The 19511-nt window shown below is 42.4% G+C and overlaps 1 protein-coding gene across 2 annotated transcripts; it reads right to left on the reverse strand.

The window, feature by feature from the left end:
• Positions 1 to 3976: 3976 nt before the first annotated feature.
• smarca4a (SWI/SNF related BAF chromatin remodeling complex subunit ATPase 4a) lies at positions 3977 to 19355 on the reverse strand. Of its 2 annotated transcripts, none has more exons than XM_026165769.2 (34): positions 19154 to 19355; positions 17275 to 17537; positions 16893 to 17025; positions 15817 to 16266; positions 13439 to 13537; positions 13092 to 13347; positions 12531 to 12657; positions 12216 to 12389; positions 11915 to 12088; positions 11605 to 11778; positions 11469 to 11519; positions 11230 to 11360; positions 11023 to 11086; positions 10833 to 10945; positions 10581 to 10728; positions 10285 to 10448; positions 10106 to 10172; positions 9874 to 9984; positions 9533 to 9775; positions 9340 to 9453; positions 9119 to 9226; positions 8942 to 9028; positions 8760 to 8806; positions 8510 to 8676; positions 8265 to 8428; positions 7931 to 8158; positions 7241 to 7318; positions 6928 to 7146; positions 6298 to 6560; positions 6094 to 6199; positions 5865 to 5966; positions 5599 to 5731; positions 5364 to 5503; positions 3977 to 4668 (listed from the first exon to the last, which is right to left on the reverse strand). In XM_026165769.2, the coding sequence occupies exons 2-34, from the start codon at positions 17494 to 17496 to the stop codon at positions 4636 to 4638; spliced, it is 4890 nt and encodes a 1629-aa protein (XP_026021554.2). In that variant the 5' UTR covers positions 17497 to 17537; positions 19154 to 19355; the 3' UTR covers positions 3977 to 4635. The 2 variants fall into 2 exon arrangements, with proteins under 2 accessions (XP_026021554.2, XP_026021551.2); XM_026165766.2 differs by having other exon boundaries at positions 7892 to 8158.
• Between the last annotated feature and the right edge of the window lie 156 nt (positions 19356 to 19511).

The raw sequence follows: 19511 nt of genomic DNA on the forward strand, positions 1-19511 counted from the left end.
CACTTGTGGCATTTCAGAAAACCAGCATGGAGGCAAACAGAATGCTGAACTTAAAGCTTCAAAACAGGACTGCACAAACCAAAGGGGGATATTACAAGGGCTACATCCTTCTGTCATTTGCAGTCTATGGCTGGGACATCGCCCCAACATGCTAACCAAATCAAAACATCGCAGCAAAAGCACAAATGCCCCTGGGCGCAGTAAGAGGAAATAATATCATATGATTAGTAATGCTTAACTAACAGATGAATTAATAAATGAATGAATGTGGTCTGTGTCTGCTGCTCCCTACTTTTTTCACTTTTACTGATTTGTTTATTAGATTAAGAAATGTATACAATAATCCTCGTATGAATAACAGGTGTATTGGTGTATTTTTCACATAGTAAAACATACATGTGAACAAGGCTCGTTGCATAAATGTGCTCACATTTGTATACAGCAGTGAGTGAACAGCCCTGGACACAGGTGCACTGTAAATGTTTATTACTTTATTCATGCAAAATTATACAAAGCTGTATTAGTTATTGGAGGGATGAGGGTACAAATATCTCAAATACATTTCTCAAATATCTCATTTAAATTCTATATTTTGCAGATCCACAAGGAATAGGATTTGTCTGTTGGGGTGAGATCATATTCCTCATTTTTGAAGCCATGGTCTCCTTGCTCCTCTTCTCCCTGGTCTGACAGTAGACAGAGTCCTGTACAAGTGTACCACACATATTGTGTGTCTCTGAGCACATACTCTATGTGTTTTAATGTATTTCTGTGGTTGGGTTGTCTCCCTCTTGTGTCTGCACCTTCTCCTGAATCTCTCTTATCTGTAGTTTCCCTCAATCTCCTGTTTTTTCCATCACATAACAGACATGATGTGAGGAGAACACAGAGATTTAAGAGGTTACTGTGGTATTATTAAGTAAGTCAAATGATACATTTTTACTAGAACCATGTTTCCTGCCATTTCTTTCTTCCTGTGAGGAGCTGCTTCATGGCCTCTCCTTAATGAGGTTGATCTGCCAGCACTCTTCTAAGAAAAGACTTTTCTGTGGGATCCTGGTAATAAACACATTGTATGTTGTTAGATCTGTTTTTTAGGTTCTGGTATTTTTTTGTAACTTTCTTTCTTGTTGATCTTTTTAGAATTAACGGTATTCCAATGGTCTTCCTTCTTTAGTTTACAGGTTGTTGGCACTAATACTTTGAGCCTGTCTTTAATTGAAGACTCACTCCTTCAAGAATGTCAGAGTCTGAACCCAGAGAGAAAAAGCTTCAACTGTTCACTGTGTCCTGGCGGAAATTTCTAAACTCCGAGATAAACTGTTCCTAACCTTGGCTCCAAGAGACACAGGTCTGTGAAAATGAGACGGTGGAGCACACGTTCACGTTGTCGTGCAAGGAGGCAAATTCAAAAGTATTCCTTCAACTCCTTAAAGCATCTTGAGGAGCAGAAGGAAGAACTGAAACTGAACTGGAAGCTGTGTCAGCCAATCAAAGCGGGAGCTTTTGCCTGACACCTGGCTGAGGGTCTCATGAAAGACGTTAAGGGTGCCTCTTGGCAGCTGGCAGCACCACAGCCACAAAAGGGAACCTCAAGTCTGCTGTGCGTTTTTTCAGATAACATCAAGCCTGTCTATATGGCATGCAGATTATACTCAATCCCCTTAAACAGAGAACAATGAAAGAGAGCTCACACAACTGGAGCTGCATCGGCAGGAAGACCGATTCTGTAATGTATTACAGAATCTTAAAAAACAAGAAGAAGACGTTGTTTTGTTCACTACATGCAATGTAGAGAAGATCAATCCTGCATGAACAGTGACACCACCACCCCAAGCATCAAGACCTCACCAACCAACCGATGAGCACTGAATGAAAACATCAGTGTTAAATTATTTTTTTAGAATTAAACAGCACTTGCTTACTTAATAGGGTACTTACTGCCATATTGTTTTAGTTGCTAACAAACATGTTATATACTGCAGATACTTCCAGTAATGACTCAAAAATCCAATGCTGTAAAAGTTCAAAATGTCATGAAAGCTTATTCTGTTTCTGCAAGTCATGTTTCTAGTGACGCCTTGTTCTCTGGATGCAACTGAATGTCTTTGTTCAGGGGAAATTTTCTTTGTGTAAGAATTTCATTTTATACACAAAGAAAATAACACTGTTAAGCTTGATACTAATTGTAGACTTCGTATGGTGAGTATGTGTGGGGAGATTTCAAACTGTGCTCACAGAGACAGTCTCTATTAGGGTCCCTGAAATCTGTGCTACACCTCAGATTAATATTGTTTTGTAACAATGACAAAAAGACACAATAAACATTTAGATCTATCTATATGTTGCTAAAAGACGTCAGGCACATTTTTAATGCAACACTGGTAATCTCGAGCACTGACAGGAAGTAGAAAACTAATGGTTTTGTTTTTTTTGCCTACAGTAAATGATATAACACACTGGCAGCAGGGAGGGGAGCTGACACTGAATTAAACATTTTAATTTCTGAATATATTTTCAGAAGATTTTACAATAACTTCAAATATAAATTCCACACACAAACTGCATTTACTGGATTTAATAAGCAACTTCTGATTCTGTTTGTGCTTTGCTGACTTTGAAATATTGTATTTTATATGTAATCTATCAATTTTCTTACTTGCTTGTCCAGTTTAGGGCAGTTGGCAGCTTGGGCCTGTCCCAGCTATGAGAAAGCAAAAGGCAGAGACATACACTGAACAAAAATATAAACGCAACACTTTTGTTTTTGCTCCCATTCCCCATGGGATGGACGTAGAGACCTAAAATTCATTCCAGATACACAATATAACCATCCCTCCCAAACAGTGGTCACAAATCAGTCCAAATGTGTGGTAGTGGGCACATCTGCCATATTGAGATAATCCATCCCACCTCACAGGTGTGCCACATCAGGATGCTGATCTGACAACAAAAGGCCACCCTGGAATGTGCAGTTTTGTGCAGTTTTCATTATGTCAGATCAGCATCCTGATGTGGCACACCTGTGAGGTGGGATGGATTATCTCAATATAGCAGATGTGCCCACTACCACACATTTGGACTGATTTGTGACCACTGTTTGGGAGGGATGGTTATATTGTGTATCTGGAATGAATTTTAGGTCTCTACGTCCATCCCATGGGGAATGGGAGCAGTAACAAAGGTGTTGCGTTTATATTTTTGTTCAGTGTACATAGAAAGATTCACACATATGGCTGATTTAGAGTTTGGACAGTGAGATGAAACCAGGCACAAAGAGAACATGCAAAGTCCACACAGAAAAGCCCCCTAGTGGAATCTGAACCAGGAAACCTTTTACTGTGAAGTGACAGAGTGCACGACTTAATACTATTCCACTATTCCTATCCATCCACCCCTTGCTTTAACATCATAATTTAATATTTCTATCTGAATTTCTATAACACCGCCCAAAAGTCTTGAGTCTCCTGTCACTTTCAAATATTTTGCTTCCAAGGAGCCAAATCTGTTGAGAAAAGTTCTCCAGCTTTCTGAAGCTCTTTCAAAGTTCTTTGGACATTGGCTGCTTTTTCACTCGTTTTCAGTCCCGTCCTCGTACCCGATCATTTCAAAGGAACACCTTTGTTGTTTAAACCACTTCAAGCATTAAATATGAACTCAAAAAAACAAAAAACAAACACATTTTAAATGGTATGTCTGGGCACTTTGTTGATAGCAACCTGTTTGTACCAATAGGATGATACCAAAAATCTATTACTGAATAGATTATAAATAGACGCATAGTGAAGCTATTGATGAAAAAATATCTACAACACATGAACTGTATCTGAAAGTCATGCTTTTAAGAAATGGGAACTAATAAATGTGTTTGATTTTGTGGTTAACCGTCCCAGTGTATAAATACACTCAGACAGCCAGGCTTGATAACACTTGGTTGTAGGCTAAGCGTGTATTTGAAACAGTCGACAACAATGAATAATTATGAGATGCCTTTATTGTACTTTTTTTGGAATCCAGTGCCACAGACACGAGAAAAATGGTCCAATCCCTCCCTCCCCCAATACAAACAGCCTGACAGGAAGGGTCTGCAGGGCGGGGGGGGGTGTACCGTGATCCCGCTTGTAGTCTTAAATTAAACACAGATAATAATGAAGACACATCCAGGTGCATTTCAACAGACACGCACGACATGCATTCAAAAAGGGCTTTTAAAGAACGCAGCGAGTCCTGGTTCACACGTACGCTCTTGTCCCAAAAAGTAAAAGACGACAAAATTAATACCACTTAAAAAACAGTTTGCTGTCTTTATGGCCGTCAGTCTATAATAATTCAGGCTCTGTCATTTTTCCCACTTACAGAAAAGAGAAAAACAAGGGCAAAGAGACACACTACTATTCATAATGGGAAAATGGTTTAAATATGGAAGTGGAGGGTTCATAGCTTTCATATTTTAGTTTTTTTTATTATGTTTTTTAATTAATGGTATGCTTTAATGAGAATACAGTTGTCTCACTAAAAATCAGCTCATCTAGGTAAAACTAGGCCTGTCCACTCAATCTGCAGTATCTAAGTAAAATATATAAAGTCCAGTCAAGGGCTCAGTGGGTCGTTGTTCCAATCAGGAGGCGGATCACTTCAGTCTTCCTCGCTGCCACTGGCTGAACGCTCCTGAAGGAAACGGAAACAAAGATTTACTTTCACTATTCAACAAGACCTTGAGACTACACAAGCACAGAGTGCCCATCAAAAGTACCGCAAACACCACAAAACACGAGTGGCGTGGAAATGATCCCAGCTCAGACCTAGAATAGAATGACTGGGTTGTTGTGAACTGTCTGAAGGGAATCTCCATTACCAGCACACCAGACTAAAGATGTGGCAATCATCATGATGATCAATGTATTTGATTTTGGTATTTTAAGTTTGTAAAATGAACAAGAAAACATTATTTACCATCACAAAATGTATGATTATGAGAAGTTGTTAGAGAATAGCTGCTCAATAGTATCAAGAATTTGAATCATGGTCAGTTTGGCTGCGTTTTATAATCCAGATTATATCTTTAAAAACAAATCTTGTGTAACTGAAATTCAAATGTAAAATATATTCATTAAAACAAAGCCCCTGTGTCAAATACTTGTGTGTCACAAAAGGATTTGTTTTAATGATTTAAAACAGGAAAACATCTGAGAGAGTGAATGCAGAACCGTTCTTCTGCTCATTCTTTCCAACAGGTTCTAAAAGGGAACTCAAAGCTCTGTCGTTGTGACGGGAAAATCTGTCATTTAAATACATTAACATGAATGCAGAAGATTCAAGCTTTGGTGTGTGTGTGTGTGTTCGTTCTCCTGTTCTGCTCTCACCTCTTCCTGTTCCTCCTCGCTGTCGTCGTCGCTTACCACGGGTTTAGCCCGGGCTCCGCGGCCCCGCCGCCGTTGTCCTTTCCCTCCTCTCTCCCCCTTCTCTTTCCGGCCCAGTTTAATCTTGACCTTCACTGAACGACCTGATGAGGGATCAAAGATTGCAAACAAAATAATGCTGAGTGAGCCTCACCGCCCGCTGATGCTATAAAAGCTACCGTGCCCTTCCGATACTCACATTCAGACTCCGAGCCTTCATCCACCTCCTCCTCTTCCTCCTCGCTTTCTTCTCCCTCGCTTTCATCCTCCTTCTCGATCTTCTGTCTCACGCTGGTGAAGACGGACTGGAGCACAATGGAGTCCTCGTAGATCTAAAAAAAAACAAATAAATAAATAAATGGTTAAAGAGAGAAACAAAGTTAGCTTCCAAAATAGGAAAACTTGTAAGTTAAATGAGTTGAATATATCAAACACTGGTGAGCGTGTGCTGCTAGCATCACTCACCAAAGAGCCCTCCAGGTTGAAAGTCTGGGCGTTCTGACACAGCAGCATCACATCCTTCTCCAGGTCGTTCAGGCTGCGGTATTTGTGGCTGCGGATCCGCTCCTGATGCACGGAGAGAGAAACAACAGGCAGCAGTCAGATATGCAGGATTTAATAAGTTGGAATCTAAAAAAGAAATACATATATATATTTAAAAAAAACCATTGATGAGGTAATTTTTGATCCTCACCTTGATCTTTCTGAAGTCCACTGGTTTGCGGATGAGCTCATAATACTCGGGAAGCTCTTTGCGAGATGGGAGCTGGATGAAGACTTCGCTCAGTTGTCGGCCATTTCTGCAAAGACGAGGAGACAAGTTAGTTAAAAACGCAATCAAACTAAATTTTCACCCCTTCTGCTAATCCTGCGCTCTTCAGAAGAGCGGTCTCCTCACCCGTCCTTGTATTTGATGACAGCGTCAACAATCTTCCTCATTTTCTTAGTGAGAGATGGAGGGTTAGGAGAGAGCTTCTCAGCAGGTGGGCGACCCCGTTTCTTTGCTTTCTTTCCATCGTCGTCCTTGTCCCGCCCGCGGCCGCTGCTGGAGCTGGGTGTGGCCGGGCCACCGTCGTGATCACGGTCTCTCTTGCGCTTTCTGGTCGTCTTCTTGTGACGCACTTCCTCTTCAATGTCCTCTAGATTGCCTTCTTCTATGGCCTGTTCAAAGAGGAATACAGTTGAAAACTCATTTAATAGAAACACGTGAGTTGTAGGTCCACGAGTTGTAAGAGCGACTCTTTTACGAAAGCCAGAACTGGCATTTTTAAAACCCGGCAACGAGAGAAATGGCTACACAAAAACCAACAATAAGCCATAGACTGTAGCCTCAATGTGCTCTATTGATGTGTACTGTTTGTGTCGCATACAAATGACATCACAGACTTTCAGAGGCATTGCTATAGCAACCCTACGCACATTAGGTGGAACTCTACTGTAATGAAAAATGACCGAAACCGAGTAGAGGCTGAACTAGTGAAAAAGACCTAATATCGATTCAGCTGTCAGTATTTGGGACTCATCCCACCTTGAGCCACTGCTTCTCTGTGAGCGAGTCGCTGTAGTCCACCTCCTTGCGCTGGCGCGACCCTCTGCCAAACATCTTCTCCTCCTCCTCCTCGCAGGTTAGCCTCTCAACCTCAGCGTCGTCTTTCAAAATCCAGCCGGGCAGGTCGTCCTCCTCCATCAGACGGGGTTTCCTCTTAGGGTTACGGGCCTCCTCGCGGCGTCTGTCTAGATCCATACGCTGAAATGAAAAACAAAACAAAAAAACAGTGCGATTAGAGTCAGATTCAAAAAATGTTAAAGTGTCTAATAACTGACATGAAACCAAGACGAACCATGAACTGTTCAAACTCCTCTTCGCTCCTCGCGATCATCTGATTGACGGTCTCATCATCAGGCACTTCGTCTTCCTCCTGCAGATAAATGAGACGGGCTGAATGAGCGATGGCTGACTGCAGATTTGTGGCACCTCAGACCCAAGTCTCTGAACTAATGACTCTCAAGCACAAATGGAAAGCCAAGCAGCAATATGAATTACTAGCAATTCATTGAACATTACTATGCTTTACGTAGACACTCTAAATATCACTTGCAGTTACAGGATGCACTAGATGACTAACGCTGTGCAAATGAAACTGATACTAAAAGTAAAGGTAAACAAATCCTTAACTTTGCATGAAAGAGTTTAAAGCCATAAAGAGGGGAAAAGGAAAGAAAATATAAAACGGGAAAAGCTTTTATGTTAGAGTGAAGGATAAAGTATCATATTAACCATCAAAGGTTTGTGCAGAAGCAGAAATACATAGGGGAGAAAGGGAGAAGTCTGGATTGATGAAAGCTCACAAATCCTGAGAAAAGAGGGGAAAATAAGGAAAAGAGACAGAAAGAGGAGAAGGGGGGGAAAGGGAGAGAATGAAGAGGTGGGGCAGCGCACAGGCGGACGTGGGCGGGTGGGCGATGTGGGAACAGGTTTAGATCACACCCACCCACGCCCCCCTAGTGCGGCAGCCTCCTCGAGCCCCGACCTCGTCCTGCTCCTCGTGCTCCAGAATAGCCTGTAAGAAGGCCCGACGTTCATAGCCTGAAGACTTCTGGTCGAACATGCCGGCCTGGATGACCTTCTGGTCCACGTTCAGCTTGTACTTGGCTGCTGCCAGGATCTTTTCCTCCACGCTGTTGACGGTGCAGAGGCGCAGCACGCGCACCTCGTTTTGCTGACCGATACGGTGCGCTCTATCCTGGGCCTGCAAGTCCTGTAGGGAGCGCGCACAGACAGTTTAGGTGGAATCGCTGTGCAGAAAGCAAACATGTTCACAACAAACAGGCCATTTCCTGAACTTCTTTGTGCACATAAAGTACCTGATGCGGGTTCCAGTCACTGTCAAAAATGATGACAGTATCAGCAGATTGCAGGTTCAGGCCCAGACCTCCAGCCCTGGTGCTGAGCAAGAACACAAAGTACTCAGAGGCGGGGTCGTTGAACGTCTTCAGCAGCATGCCACGATCCTCTGCTTTGGTGGTACCTAAGAAAACATCACGCTTTGTTAGTGACTCCCAGTAGTTCAATATGACTCTCTTATAGTTAACAGCCAAAAGGTTCTCACCATCCAGACGCAGGTACTTGAAATTGCGGTACGCAAAATAGTCCTCCATGATGGTCATGAGTGAGGTCATTTGACAGAAGAGCAGCACTTTGTGGTTGGTGGCCCTCAGCTTGGGCAGGATACGATCCAGCAGCTCAAACTTTCCAGAGGCACGATACAGGTCAGGGCTGGACAGGGAAAAGGAGAATATGAGTGACACTGACCGAGCACCTAACATTTATCCACAGACACAGTTTTTAGCTTTACGTACCCTGTGATGATTCCACCAGAATAACCGAGATGCTCCGAGAAGGACTCCTGTAAAAGCAAACAAGTAAAAATGATTAATATCATATGTTGTTTTTGTATTTCAGCTTTAAAACATCTGTTCTACTGTCTTTTAAAAAGATTTACTGGTATCATGATTTAAATGGTGGTGTTTGTGTCTGGTACCTCAATGTGCTGGAACATGAAGGGGTGATTGCATATCTTCCTCAGCTGCATGATAGTGTTCATCAGGGTCTTCGTGCCACCTTTACCCTGTAAAATGAGGAGGATACATTAGGCGTCTATTATTTCAAATTTTCTTTAAATGACCACAAAAGAACCGAGTTTGAGACATCAGCTCACCTTCTTGTCTTTTTCTGAACCGTCTGTGAGCAAGACTCCCTTGGCCTGCATGTGTCTGTACAGAACCCTCTGCAGAGCTGACATGTCGCACTTTATGACATACTCCACCTGTAGAACAACAACAAGGGGAAATCTCAGCAGGGCAACTAAATTTTTTGACCTGTTCTGAGCAGAAATATTTCAGTGTTGAATATGTTTTGGCAGAAGCTGTGCACACTGACCTTCTCTGGCAGCTGCGCCTCGACTTCTTTCTTGAGTCGCCGCAGCAAGAAAGGTCGGAGCACCTTGTGTAAACGTCGAATGATCAGGATGGTCTCTTCTTCATTTAGGTCAACCTTGAAACATGAGAGAAGAACGCTGATAAGAAAGTCTCCACAACTATTTCCAACAATCCCGACCAGACTGTAAACGCACCTTCTCTCCAGTCATGGCGAACGGGGCGTTGAACCACTGTTCGAAGGTGCTGCAGCTCTTGAAGATCGTGGGCAAGAGGAAATTGAGCAGGGCCCAGAGCTCGGGGAGCTTGTTCTGCAGCGGAGTTCCTGTGAGCAGCAAACGTCGTGGCGCCAAGTAGTGTGTGTTCAAGACTTGGGTCAGCTTACAGTGATGGTTCTTCATACGATGGCCTTCATCCACAATCATGTACTTCCAGCGGATCTTTGTGAAGAAGATATGGCATTTATTCAGCGTGCTTTTGACTACCATTTAAAAGGCAAGCTTTAGATCTGGAAGAAGACGTGACAGGACTGTCTTACCTTTGCTAACACCTGCTTATCCTTAATAATGTACTCATATGTGGTCAGCAGCACGTTGAACTTTCCGCTACGTAAAATTGGAACGAATGAACGTCGAGCAGCTGGAGACCCCTGAAAGATAAACAGATATTAAGTAAACCGAATAACTGAATTAAAAATGGTCTTTGGTATAAAGTGTTTTCGTCATGTTGCGAGCAAAGCGTGACTGAAGTACTAATGCAACATCACTGACCTTGTAGGAAACCTTCACAACAGACGGTGCCCACTTATCAAACTCATACACCCAGTTTGATAAAGTTCTGTAAACAAAAGAACATCTCTGATTGAGGAAAAGCAGCCTTTTCTACGTGCATTTGTCATTTTTAAGCCGATGCTTTCAACAGGGAACCGAGGAGACACGTTCACACTTACGAGAGAGGTACGATGATGAGGAAGGGCCCATTGATGCGCTTGTACTCCATGAGGTAAGTGATGAGGGCGATAGTCTGGATCGTTTTGCCTAGACCCATCTCATCAGCCAGGATGCCATTCAAGTTGTTGTTGTAAAGTGACACCAGCCACTCCAGACCTTTGATCTGAACAGTAAATGGTTCAAATAAGATTCAGTTTACTCAGATTATCCAACATTTATTTATATAATCCACCATTAAAATCTAATCCAACAATGCTAATGTTATGCTGCTCTTTTCTGTGTCCTGATGGGCTACCTGGTATTGCTTGAGCTGCCCATTGACCAGCAGTGAGGACTGTTTATCCACTTTCTCAGTGACAGCGTGAGCCACTGCATAGTAGGACTGCAGGCCGCGGTTGAAACTTGCACTGCCGTACTCGTCGTCTACATCCTGCTTGGCGTGTCTGATGGAAGCAGAAAAGACATGATTCATGTAAATTTCATAATATTATAATTACCCAACCAGTTATAAACAGAGGATAATTATAAAGTACAACAACTGTCTTACTCAATGATGTGCAGGACATCCACTTCTGATACATCTTCACTGTCGGGGTCGGGGATCTTCTTCTTCTCTTCTGTTGGAGCTGAAGACGTCTGAGGCTGGTCGTCCTCTTCCTCCTGACGATACAAAACAAAACGGGATGTCAGAAAGCTGCTCCACCACCACAAACACAATCTGAAGCTGCATTACATACCTCCTCCTCCTCTTCGTCTTCTGAACCGCTGCCTTCACTGTCGGAGCGTGGCGCTACTTCGTATCTGAAAAGGAACATAAGGATAGAAAAAGAGATAAGCGAGTGCCTTGTTGTTTTGCTGGAGGATGAAACACTGCTTTTGCACAGATATTCCAGACACTGAATTTAAATCATTTCTACAGAAATCAAGACAGACTTGACGCTTACCCTGGGTTCATTTCAAGCCAGGCTTCCAGCTGCCCGGCCTTGGGTGCTTCCACACCCGTCAGGATCTTTCCACTGTCTACATGGATGACCTTGACTGGCAGGTCACTCATTTGACTAGTCTCATCTAAAGGCTGGGAGAGGAAAGGAGGGAAACCAAAACAACAAAAGATACACATTAAAAATGGGCGTGATCTCTATGGTAGAGTTCCCTTAAAGTGATTTTACTGTTTGACACTCACCTCTCCGTCAGGTCCCAGAGCAGGAGCAGCTCCCTCTGGAGCCTCGGGCTTCTGAAAGCATCAAATAATTTTAGGTTTTTTTTTCTCTTTACGTGGATGAAATTTTACATCACTCTTCTATATTTAATTCATGTACCTTCTTTTTCTTCTTCTTCTTCTTTTTCTTCTCTTTGAGTGCTTGTGCAGCCTTGTGCGCGCGCACCAACTCAGTGAGGTTGGCCACGTACTCGTCTGTCTGCTGTAGCAGGTACGCCAGGCGCTTGTCTTTCTTCTGGTCGATAAGTTTACGATAACCTTCTTCATCTTCAGCCTGGGAGGAGATTCGCACAGAGGTCAGATCAGTTTGTGACACAATTAAACTTCAAATATAATTCCTATCATTCATTTCAGAGACTGTGCTCCTTCTGGCAGATACAGACTCATTTTGACAGACTGAAAAGTCTCACCATCAGCCTTCGCATCCTCTCTTTTTCAATGCGTTCATTCTCTTTCTTCTGCTCGCGCTCAGTGTTGGCATGATAGGTGGCGACAGCTTTGGTGGCCTTCTGGATCTTTGCTGTGATGGAGCGGTGATACTCCTTAAAGTCCTTGGCATGCTGCAGGATGCTGTTGAGGTATTCCTTTGAAAAACAAATGATTAAATTAGACTCTTTACATTAACTACACCTCATCATATTTGTTTTAACAAATATCACAATATAAAACATCCAATTAGACGCCTTAAGATCTTTTAGAAATCGTCTGTACCTGGTGTTTCTGGCGCCGTTTGCGCTCTTGTTCAATCTTCTGCTGTTTCTCCAGCTTCTCAGTGATACGAGCCTCACGTAGAGACTGCCGTTTGCTGCGTTTATAGGCCTTAGCATTAAGGGCAGTTTCCAAAGCAGTGTCACGACGCATGCAAACAACAACCTCCTGGCGCAACTACAAGCACAGAAAAGGAAGACAATATAAGTTTTTCACTGGGAAAAGTAAAGAAGAGAAGAGAAAGCTGATTAAATATGCAGAGTTCAGTTGTCTGGATTATAAACACATTTGCAGGTAGCAGCAGATACGTTTATCTACCTGTCTCTGGAAGTTAAGCAGCCTAAGGGCCTTAAGCTCGATGGTGGCTTTGGTGCGTAGATCACCAGCTAGAGAGCCAGGCAGGTTCTCAAGCTCCTGTATACGGTGAGAAATACGAGCCTGAAGCCTGAAAATTTAAAAAATAGAAATATTACAAAGATTAAAGTTGAAACCATTATTTTTCTCCCTCCATACAAAAGTAGAAGAACCCTCAAAGTGATGGATGGCTGTGTGTCATCAGTTCAGGGATTTAATTTCCTATTCAAACTGGAAACATCTAGTTTCTCAGATTTTTTTAATCTTACTATAATGCCAATACTTTTATGCTGTCCACTACACCCCGAGCAGTACAGGACTTTTTAAGGCCAACGCCAATATTTAGTGATATTTCGATATCTAGGCCGATATTCTTTTTCCTTCACACTCACCAAACATAAATTGTCATATTAGAGGGAGCAAGAAATGGGCTCCTGACAATTTTCATCATTCGTGTTCAAGGACAAAATATTTGCTGTGTAGCTCAGTATTGTTTGCCATTCCACGTCGTTTCCCTTTCCTCACCTGTACTCTCTCTCCTGGAGGATCTCCACTGGATCAAGCCCACGAGGTTTTTGGATGGGGGTTATGCGATTCTGCTTCTGGTGTAGCATCATGGGAGGGGGCTGTGCAGGCTGTCCTGGCGACTGTGTCTGAGGGGGCATAACAGGGGAGGCTGCTGGAGGCACTGAGGGAGGAGCAGGAGAAGGTCGGCCTGTGGGCTGGGGTGGAATTAACTTCTGGGGAGGGTTGGAAGGGGCAGCAGCGTTCACCATTGGTCCTAAAAAAAGAGAAATTTAGGAAAGATTATTTTTAATTGTAGGTATGAACAAAATACACATGTGTGAAGTTGGTGCTTAACCTGGGTTTACCTTCAGGCCATGATTTGGGAGGTCCATTCGTAGGCTGGCCTTGCATACCTGGAGGAACTCCTGCAGGTCCAGGAGGAGCTATATTGGGACCTACCATACCTAAAACAAAAACAGAATAATATTAATCTGTTTTTTGACATAATTTGTAAATGCTGAACATTGTGCAATCTCTCCTGCCATTTAGATAGATGCATTATTATTATCATGGGATCAAGAGCAGGGTTATTATAGTTTTGTATTTTTTTTTTTTATTAGTTATTATTAGGTTTGATTTTTACTTCGTTTCAACTTTGTTTTTAATCCAGTTTAGTTTCAGTTAGTTTCTAGAGCGAATTTGCTCATTTCAGTTTAGTTTTTATTGTTTGAAAATATTTAGTTTTTATTTACTTTCAGTGCTAATTTTAATGTTTGATAATTATTTATGGCATATGTCAGGAGCAAGATTTGGGAAAATTAGTACAGATAGTAAAATATAACCAGAGCTTTTTGAAAGCAGTTGATTCACAGTAGTGATGGGATTTCTGGCTCTTTTTAGAGAACCGGCTCTTTCGGCTCGGCTCACTAAAAAGAGCTGGCTCTTTCGGCTCCCAACCGGCTGTTCAGGTTGGTTTTTTTGCTTTAATTAATTAATTATCAACAACAATATAAAATTATGCACAAAAGGAATTAGTAATGTAAAAAAAACGTGGTTTTCTTTATGTATGTTTATATATAAATATTTATGGTGGCCCCTAGAGACGAAACATGTACAAACTCCAAAGCACAGTTCTAGCGTTAACTGAACTTCCAAAACAGAGCTACCTAGATCACTTAAATTACACTGCTTTTTACCAGTTTGAACCTGTGTCTCTTCCCCAGTTGAAGAAAATTGTCACTCAGATCAAACCAGCATCTTGCCCCACTAATGTGCTCTGGGAGACTATTGGTCCAAATGTCCAATCTATCATTAACAGCAGACTCACTTCTGGTGTTGTACCCACTTGTTTTAGACATCTGTGGTTCATCCATTGATTAAAAAAAGCAAACATGGATGCCTCTCTCTAACTTTAGACTGATTTCAAAATTGCCTTTTATGGCTAAACGTTTTAGCAAAAACTGTATTTTTACAGTTGCAGTTTTTCATAGACTCTCAGAGGATTCTGGAAACTTCCTGGTCTCATTTTAAAACTGTTCACAGCACCGAATCTGCACTTTGAAGATTTCTTAATGATCTTTTACTGCTGCTGCTTTTGATGCACTTAAAAACTAAGACTGATATGGTTATGTAATTTTAAAAAAACAAGCAAGAGAACACCATGTGGGAATCAAAGGTAGAGCTGTAGAGTGGTTCAGGTAGGTTCAGGCCCTTCATCTACCAAACACATAACCTTGGCCAGTCATTTTTTCTCTCTACCTTCTTCCCATGAGCCTGATTTAAAAAAAAAACAAAAAACATGGCCTTGGCTACTGTTTTTATGCAGATGACACCCAATTTTACATGCCTATAAAAAGAAATGTCAGCTCTCCTAAACCACAACTGGAGAGTCTGAAAGATATCAAGGGATGGCTCAATGTTCAGTTTAGGATCCATTTAAAGATTTTATTCTATATTTTGACATACAATACTTGGCTTCTAACTCCATATATTCCCTCAAGTTTGCCAAGGTCCATGGACCAGTTTCCCCTGGCTGTCCCTAAAACCCGGCTGAAAACCAGGGGCGACCGAGCCTTTTACGCCACAACTCCCGGCCCATGTTAGCATGGCTCCTTCATTACCTGTTTTTAAAACACATCTTACAACTAGGGTTGCCACGACTAGTCGACTAGTCATGATTACATCGACTATCAAAATCGTTGACGACTGATTTAATAGTCGACGCGTCATTTGAAGCTTTGTAAGATCAGAAAAGACGCAGGAATAAGTAGTAGGATTTAAGAGTGTAATAACAGACTGAAACAGAAGATGGCAGCACTGCATGTACAAGGATGCCAGCTGCCGTTAAACCCCGAAGAAGAAGAAGTAGCTCTGTCCCAGAATTCATAGCGCAGCCCAGCTCAATTTCCAAAAATAATCGGTGACTAGTCGACTATCAAAATAATCGTTTGTGGCAGCCCTACTTACAACTCATCTTTATTATTTGGCTCTTATCATAGAACGAGAGCGGCATGTTCTAACCTTCTATTTATTATTATTACTACTACTATTGTTGTTGCTGCTGATTTGTGTGTAATTTTTTGCTGCTTTGTCTTTAAAAAGTGCTTTATAAATAATTTGGATTGGATAGTTTAGTTTTAGTTAACTATAATAACCTTGATCATGATCAAAGGTTCAGATTTTCCTTTAACTTCCCTTAACTTGTGTACAATAAATTAACGTAAAAAAAACCCCTCTAACTCACCATGTTGTCTATTGTAATTTGCTGGAGCTGGTCCCGGCCCAGCACCCGGGCCACCTCCGGGCCCTGTAGAAGGTGGCATATTAGGCATTGGCTGTTGCTGCATCCCTGGCATGGGCCTCTTTCCCTGCACAGCCATCTGCAGGTGCTCTGGTAGAGGCTGACTGCGTGCCAGCATCTTGTAGGCCATAATCTGTGCCCTGAGTTGGTGTAGCTGGTTCTGGTTGAAGGGAGTGGGTCCACCTGCACCACCTGCTGCAACAGGGGGGCCCCCTGGCCCTTGGGGACCACCACGATTCGGTTGACCCATACCCTGATTTGAGTCTCCACTTCCCTCCATAGGGCCTGCTCCCGGGCCAGATGGGCCTCCAGGCATCATGGGACCAGAAGGAGGGCCGTTGGCTGGGACGGGACTAGGTGCGTGCTCCGAGCCTCCTAATGGAGAGGGGTAACCTGCAAACAGAACAGAGGCACAATGGGTATGGCAAAAAGTTATCTCTGAAGTGTTAAAGAAGGTTTTTTGTAATTAAAAACAAACAAACAAACAAACAAGAAAAATATGTTGAATAAGGATAATAAGAGAACCAGGTGGCTGTATCTCCATGTACTAAAGATAAACTCGAACACTGCTGTGGTGTCTTCTATATTCCTCCCTCTGAACAACCTCTGTTGCTTGCTGACTGGTTTTGTAGATGCAGCTGCTTTTGTTGTTGTCTGAAAGGGGAAGCCCCTAAACCCCGCCCCTCCTGTCACCCTGCCCAGCGCTGTCTGCTACTGCTGCTACATGAACAGCAACACAAGAGGAGAAACCGGCTGGATGGGTTTCCACACGCACATTGTATACCAGCACAACTGCATTACTGGTTTCTTTTGCAAAGAGCATTTCAGGGCCAGAACTAAGTTCCGTGAGTTCAAATTTTCTTCACTCAGTGTGCATTAACTCAAGTTAGAAGAGGACTGAAGATGCAGACTTTACCACAAACGTATCAACATGACACTATGGTGTTAGTTTAGGTTTCACCTTTCTCTAGTCCTGACACACATTACCATGAAGCACTTTTCTGTGTGACACAACATACCTTGGGAATGTTGATCCATCGGGCTCGGAGGGGGTCCCATCCCACTGTGTCCCCCTGGTCTCATGCCCATGCCCTTCATCTGGCCATAGCGAGGGTCATCGGGCACTCCCTTCTCATGCATGGCTTCCATTGGCTGCATAAATGAAACCGAATAATCATAAATGAAACAAACACTGAAGTTTGTGCAGTGTGACACTGGAACACACTGCACAAAACAATTAACAGGAAAGACACGTAAAGTATGTAAAGTACAGAAATGATTCCACAACCACTCACTTTATCTAATGATAAATATTACTGTGTTTAAGCTATTCAAAATAATCACATGCATGTTTTAACAACAAGATTGCATTATTTGACAAAATGTCGTTTTTTGTTTTACTTTATGCATCTGGTGCATGTTGTCCTGAGGATATCCTGAGGGTCCCTGTGGAGGATGGGGGTGTCCAGATCCTGGAGGTCCTGGGCTAGGCCCCATCATGCTGTGGGCCGAGCCTGGTGAGGGACCTGGACTTGGCCCCATCATGCCTCCTGGAGATGGCCCTGGGCCTGGGGAGGGACCAGGGCGAGGTGTCCCTCCCATAGGGGGGTCAGGAGTGGACATCTCTAAGGGGGAACTGGGAATGTGTGGCTGCAGGAAGTACCCTTAAAAGAGACATTACAACAAGAATTAAGAAAACACATGTATGCATGTTACTCTAGTTACTTAAAAGGAAAGGTGTTTCAAATAAATTCTAGACACTAGTAAAAAATACAACTAACTTTCTGTGTTTAAAATTAAATGAAATAATAGAAAAATTTAAATGGAAATCTTTCAGTGCTTTTTTGAAAAAAAGAAAAAAGAAAAAAGGAAGAAGATGAAGAAACTCTATAACATTTTTAAAAGTTAAAAATTTCCCCTGTTATGGCCTGAAATCAAATGTCAAAATGTTTTACAAATGCTTATTTCATCTGACCAATAATCCAAACTGAATATTTTAAACCAGCACTGGTGAGACAAGAATAAATGAGCACATTATTTCATTGTGCCTGCTGACTTAAATGAATAACTGGTTATCTGAATTGTTACATCTTTACATCTGATCACAGTCTCACATGTTTCACGTTGCTCTGTGTTAAGACAATAGTATATTTATAAAGCCGTTCAATATTGGATGCTTCATTGCAGATGTGAAATGACTTAAAATAAAAGTGATACCGTCACTGTTTCCCACTTGGTGTAATACACAAGTCGTAGTGCTTAGTACCATTAAACATGAACTACAGACAGCTGACTGATGTTTTTATGCCGTTATAGCATTTAAATGTCCACTCCTGGATGTTCTGCTGAAGTGTACAGATGGGCAGCTGCTGACAGGAACTAGATAATTCATATACTTTTTGCTGAATATCTGACTTTTAAAGGTCAAGTGTGTCACACAAGGGATTTAACTTTGTCTGGATTTTTTTTTTTTTAAAGCACAATTAGTTAACTTGAACATCACTTCGTGGAAGAAAACTGTTACGAGACACCTCTAGAAGAGGCCCTATTATGACACAAATTAAACCCTTTGGTTAAAACAAAAAAACAAAAAACAGAGCCTCTCTTAAATCAACGGGAGAACAGCATAATAATAAAAACTTTGCCAAAGTCCAGTTGTCTAATGTTTACATTTATAAGCCAATAACAGTTAGGCTAGCTATTGTTGGCTAACGTTAGCCAGGCCTAGCAGAATTTAAAGTTTACGTTACATTATATATGTTAACTTTAACTCTCTCCAATTCGTAATGCAACACAATTGTAGTGGTATTCACCGGGTTGCTGGTTCCGTCTGAAAATAACACTAAAACAATAGTATTTCTACAAGGAACACAACCCGGATTTAAGACTTGTCGGCTGGCTCGTTAGCGAGCTAGTTCAGTTAGCCTAGCCGGCCATGCTCTCCGAGGCCAATTAGGGCAAAAAAGACGTGTTGTTTTGCGAGATAGTGGCCGAGATGCGGCGACATGTGAAAGGTTAGAGCATCCCTTCATCTACCAAGCTGATTGATCCAACGCGCCTCCCGTACCCCTGGCTCAGCGCTCTGCTCTTAGCACATTTCCAAAAACAATTTTCATTCATTACACACTGTCGCGCCACAGCAGCGGCACGGTAATGTCGGTCTCCTTTTCTGTAACGAAGAGGGAAAAAAAACCCACGAAAGCTCAACAATCCTCTAACAGCAGCGTGAAACGCACACAAAACTCCCTTACTGCCCAAAGAAAAATTAAAGCGAACTTACACAAGTGGTGGAAGTTGATGTTTGAAGTGTCGCCGGCTGCAAAGTCTCTTCGTTTTCCTCCTAACCAGAAACAAAGAGCGACCTACCCAGTTGGTTTTTTTCCTTCACCCCCCCCTCTCAGCAGATTGTATCGCGGAGACCGGCCTGTGCGGCTCTACAGCGCCGCCTCTGCGCAGGCTCCTCGCTCACTTCCCGCATGCTCAGTGCAGCCTCTGAGATACAAGCAGGCACGAAAGCCCTAGAAGCCGGCATGGGGGATGGGTGAACGAGGCAAACACTGTATTATGGACGAGTATATTGAAATATGATTTAACCCAACACGTATCAACGTGAAAGTACGCAAATGCTCTTAGTACGC

The sequence above is a fragment of the Astatotilapia calliptera genome, chromosome 4 (genome assembly GCF_964374335.1).
Source record: "Astatotilapia calliptera chromosome 4, fAstCal68.1, whole genome shotgun sequence".
Lineage (NCBI taxonomy): Eukaryota > Metazoa > Chordata > Actinopteri > Cichliformes > Cichlidae > Astatotilapia > Astatotilapia calliptera.

Bases quoted from the DNA above. Each gene is read 5' to 3' on its own strand.
- smarca4a (XM_026165766.2), bottom strand. From the start codon at position 17,496: ATGTCCACTCCTGACCCCCCTATGGGAGGGACACCTCGCCCTGGTCCC. The intron at 12,658-13,091 runs GTGAGGAAAGGG...TTAAATTTTCAG, and splicing joins CTCCAGGAGAGAGAGTACAG to GCTTCAGGCTCGTATTTCTC. The intron at 10,729-10,832 runs GTAAGACAGTTG...TGCTTCCATCAG, and splicing joins GATGTCCTGCACATCATTGA to ACACGCCAAGCAGGATGTAG.